The following is a 5,112-nucleotide window of genomic DNA, read 5'->3' on the forward strand; positions in this document are numbered from 1 at the left end:
GGCCATCCCTATATAGGATCCAAACCCGCAGCGGGAGCGCTACTGCGCTCCCAGCGCTGCACTGTCCCGAGTGCGCCATGGGCTCGGCCCCTCCTTTGATCTTTAAAAAGACTGATTGTTTAACTCTGGTGTTAATAATGTCATTTATTTGACAACTTGAACTGAATTTCTGTGCTAACCTGAACAATATTGAGGCTTTTCTTCATATTAGCTGGAAAGCATATATACTAATTTTTGGCAAATGATTTCTATGAAGAAAGCAGTATAATTTTTAAAGACTAGCACACAAGGACAAATAGGATATTAAACCATTTTTCCAAGGAGGTCTGTGTTCTCTGTTTCAAGTGTGAAACCACATAATGCTTCATTTTTTATAAAAGATAATTAACTTTTTTTACTGACAAACTTTAAATATGGTAAAGGGGAAAGTCTTGCTGTATCCTTGAGTCAGGAATCAAGATCTTCATTGTTATCCTTCTAGCCCAATAGATGTTTTTATTTAGCCCTAATTTGAAAAGCCATTAGGGTTAGTACGCAGTTCACTAATGAGGCAAGAATTTGAATTTATTCTTTGTTACTAGAAATGTCTAGTAATTTAAAAACAAAAGCTTATGTTTTGAGAAATATATTCATATCACTGTTGTAACTGTAAATGTCATAACTTTTTATCATGTTGTGTTTTGCCACAAATTTTATTTTGTTTAGTCTTAAGAAATTGGAGCACTTAAAGTCAGACATTGGTATTTTTAATGTAAGGAATGTGAATTATTTCAAATAAAAGCCTTTTTAGTATACAAAGGATAGCTTGCACAGTAAATTCAATGTGTATTGATTAAAGTCTGTGGTTACAGGCGGTTCAACTTAAATTCCTCAAACTGTTGCATTTGCAACTTTTGATCAATCAAGAGGTGTTCCTCTGATCTGGTAGAAACCCTTTGGAAGCTTAAACTTATCTTCTTTGTGGGGGAGAAACAGTTTATTGGCTCAAATAACTAGACCCCGTTATGGTAGCAATTAATTTTTCCAGACTTCTGAAATGTAACTAATATCTCAGAACACAGGTACATATCATCTTGCATTGTTAACTAAAGGATATATGGCCACCTTTTGAGAAGCATGTCAAAGGGAATGGCTCATCTCTCTTTCCTTGGAATATAGGAGTAAAAGTCAATACTTTTTACTGTGAGGTACTGATAGGGTATGATAATTTTCAGGTGTGTATCTCCAACCTGCTTCTTCTGATGTAATTATGTGGATATATTTGTTAAACTTTGTGTTGTTAGCATGCTGGACATTGTGGAAGCTAAGATTTTCCTTCAAGATAATTTCTGATCTGTGGAACATTAATATAAATATAGTTTATTCTGTTTTCTGTCTCAGTGAAAGTAGTAGAATTATCAAATTAAACATTTTTGTTTACTTTGGATTTGGGAAGACCATGATCAGATAAGATCAAATACATATACTTGGCCATGCATTTCCTCCATTTCTTCTGAATAATTTTCCTTAAACATTTATTTTATATTGTTCTCTTTAACCGGAAAGGTTTCTTCTTAACATATTCTTTCTTATACTGTAGCCATAGGCATGTATTTTATAATAAGACTATATGTTCATGTTAAGGCTATTCTATCAGTTTTACCTCTAACTTTAAATCTCCAACAGAGTATTTAAAGGGTACTTTCTGAGTATTGTCATTAATACATTTCCTGGGAAATTAAAAACAAATCTGTCTCATGTTCCCCCAGAAAAAGAAGGTGATATGGTTAAGAGCATGGCCTTTTACCCCTACCAATTTCTATGTTCTCTTTAGGTAAGGTTCATTTATAAAATTTTAAATTTCAGTGCATGGATCGTTAGTTTCATTGAAGAACTGTGCACATATTTTATTATTTTAGTTACCACTGTTGGAAGATAGGATCTAACAGTAATTTGAGGTGCCTCAAATTCATATTTTTCCTTCTGATGTCAAGTGCATACTTGACATAGGAGGAAAATAATTGGTTATGACTCACATAAGTAAAAGGAGCATATTGATGGTCATAGTTTTGCCATTATTTCCTTTGAATTAAAGAGAAATCTTCAGTGAGATGGAGGATCTCTTAAAATTTTATCTTGTTTACATATTTACTTCAAAACATCTTACCCATTTTAATACTGGTTGGCTTGATATCCCAGTGCTTATTACTAATGCATCAGGAAGTTTTAACAATTGGCACCAACGGGATTATTTATAATGGTTGAATTCTCATCATAGTTTGATTTTTGTTTGTGTTTTTGTTTGTGTTCTTTTTTTGTTTGTTTTTAAATACTTTTAGCCCTGACTTGAAAAACAGTCCAGTTGGTGAAAGTGAGGTGCAAACCACAGCTGATAGTCTCTTTGTTAAACCTATTGAGGTTGAAGAAGAAACTACTCCCACCATTCAAACAGAAACTTTGGTACAGCAGGAAGAGCCTTTTGAGGAAGAGCCTGAAAAAACAATTTGTGACTCTGACTTTGCTATTGAAACTTTGGAAGTTGGAACTCAAGGAGAGGTGGTCAAAGTGGCAATTCCTCTTGTAGCATCTATCCCAGCCAGTACTGAATTATTCACTGAAAATGTAGAGGAATCTGCTTTAAATCAGCAGGTGTATACCAGTGACTTCAAGAAGGAAGAGACAGAAATGATTAACCCTGAAACAGAATTATCAACATCTGACAACACATGTATAGAAGAAAGGAACATCAAAGGAATTCTAGAAGAATCACCATGTGAAGATTTTTTTTCTGGGATTACAGAATCTATGGTAGAAGATGTAGCCGAAGTGGACAAACATGAAACTGTTTCAGAAGTACTGCCATCTGCTTGTGTTGTGACCTTAGTGCCAGGAATTTCCACTGGGGATGAGAGGGCCGTGAGCAAAAAGGATGTTTCTGAGAAAAATAACATGGACGAAAAGGAGGAGAATGAATTTAATACTGAGGAAACCAGAATGGATCTACAAATAGGAACAGAGAAGGAAGACAAGAGTGAAGCTAGGATGGTTGCAGAAAAGCTGGAAAAGACTATGGCAGCAGTGAAAGAAAAGCTTGTAGAAAATGCTATGATCAAGGCATACCCAAATAAAGGAGTAAGTCAGGCCAATAAGCCTGATGAAACTAGTAAAACTGGTATGTTGACTGTATCAGATGTATCTAGCAGTAAATCAGGCATCAAGACTGCTATGGTCTCTTCTCCTAAGGCAAAAGCTACAGCTTCGAAAACTGAAAATCAGAAAAGTTTCCTAAGATCTGTGCCCAGAGATCAAATAAATGCTGAAAAGAAACTTTCAGCGAAGGAATTTGGTCTACTTAAACCTACAAGTGCCAGATCAGGCTTGGCAGAAGGCAGCAGTAAATTCAAACCCACTCAGAGTGGTGTTACCAGAGGAGGCAGTGGAAGGATCTCAGCCCTGCAAGGCAAGGATTCTAAACTGGATTACAGGGATATAACAAAACAATTTCAGGAAACAGAGACTAGACCTTCCATCATGAAACGGGATGACAGCAACAATAAGGTGAGGAGGGTAGGAAGAATGGTTCAGTGTGTCTTTGAAGTGATTAGCTCTGCTGCTGTAGCTATGGAGTAGGAGATGTAATCTTGTTTCATACTTTCATCTCCTCATGCCACCTCCCAAACTCCTATTTCCATTTCTTAAATAATTCCACTGGTTTAAGCCAATAGACATTTGGAGTATTAAGCTGAAGTTCATAATTTATTAACAGGTTTGAAAAACATTATTTGGATAAAATTTGGTCAGAAATATAACTGGTTAAAAAAAAAAGTCTGCAACGAATCTCCTAAATTGAATTAACACTCTGATTCAGAATGGAAACCGTTTCTTCTTTTAAATTGAAGCTTCCTTTAACAGGTCACTAATTGCCCAATTTATACATTGTGGATATTGGGAAGAAAAGACCAGTAAAACTGAAATTAATACAACTTTTAGAGATGATGGCTATACTGTTAAATGACTATTGATTTAGTTTTGGATACTTGCTAAATATTTGCATAATTTGACTGTATTTGGATAATGTTTGCTGCTTAAGTTCTTTTTTAAAGATCATTAATAACTTGGTTATAAATTCTATTTTTTTATATTTCTTGTTTAATATTTCAGAATTTGGCTGGGCAAAACACTAAGAATTCTAAAAGCATCACTGGTAGAAGTTCCAAAGCTAAAGAGGTAAAAAAATAATCTACTAACACTAACTGTTCTTTTCCATTCCTTCATGGCAGAGTTCATCTCTCTTAAAACTCTGCCTTATAATAGTTAATAAAAATGCTTAGAGAGTGAGAGGTATAGAGCAAGGGATGGGAATGAGATGTTTTATTTTTGACCTTACTACTAATCATACTACTGATTCACTTTTTGACTTTGAGCTAGGCTAAATAGTTTTTGTTCCTGGTGGATGGCAACAGATTACTCAGGGACAGAAAGGGATTAGAGTAGGAAAATACCTTCAATCTCATATTGATAAGAATAGGTTATAGATACAGGAATAAAAATCATATTTAAAGGAGACTGGCATGTCACTGAAGTCCTCCCATTTTGTTGAACTTCCAAACAGTTGATCCTTTTGGCTTTAATTTAACCTAACTGGATGATCTCTAAGATTTACTTTCCTGGTGCCTACTTCTGCCAAACAAACATCTTATATTTTATATTTAGTTATTTTGGAATTTTATATTTTCACCATTCATACGAATATTTTATCAGTCATTTCACTTTTCTTACCTGGTAGGGGATGAATTTGGGCTTATTTTGTTGGGGTGAGGAGAAATGTTAGTAGTTTAAAGTAGAAGTAAGGATTATGGTTAGTTCAATTTGCTTAATAAATTGATAGTACAATTGCTTACGTATATTCTTCCTCCAAATTACTGGGCATATATTCTAATGTTATTATTATATGTACTAGCACTTGATCATTGATAGCATATTAAATGTGTAGGAGCCCTGCTGGGAATTTATTTTCCTTACTGTTGGCACCAGCTTCTCTCCCCCCGACCCCCCCCCCTTTTTTTTGGGGGGGGGGGGGTGGCTGGGGGGGGAGCCTGCACCCCTTTCCCTTTCCCTCTATAAGATGATGCG

At 35.2% G+C, this 5,112-nt stretch overlaps 1 protein-coding gene across 1 annotated transcript in view; it reads left to right on the forward strand.

Annotated features, from left to right (window-relative positions):
• ZNF638 (zinc finger protein 638) overlaps window positions 1-5,112 on the forward strand; it is an 84,327-nt gene that overhangs the window by 70,230 nt on the left and 8,985 nt on the right. Inside the window, 2 exon segments of the mRNA XM_008579142.1 lie at window positions 2,319-3,537; window positions 4,141-4,206. Of these exon segments, the coding sequence (XP_008577364.1) occupies window positions 2,319-3,537; window positions 4,141-4,206 (1,285 nt within the window).

Source organism: Galeopterus variegatus, unplaced genomic scaffold (assembly GCF_000696425.1).
Source record: "Galeopterus variegatus unplaced genomic scaffold, G_variegatus-3.0.2 Scaffold1820, whole genome shotgun sequence".
NCBI classification, from domain to species: domain Eukaryota; kingdom Metazoa; phylum Chordata; class Mammalia; order Dermoptera; family Cynocephalidae; genus Galeopterus; species Galeopterus variegatus.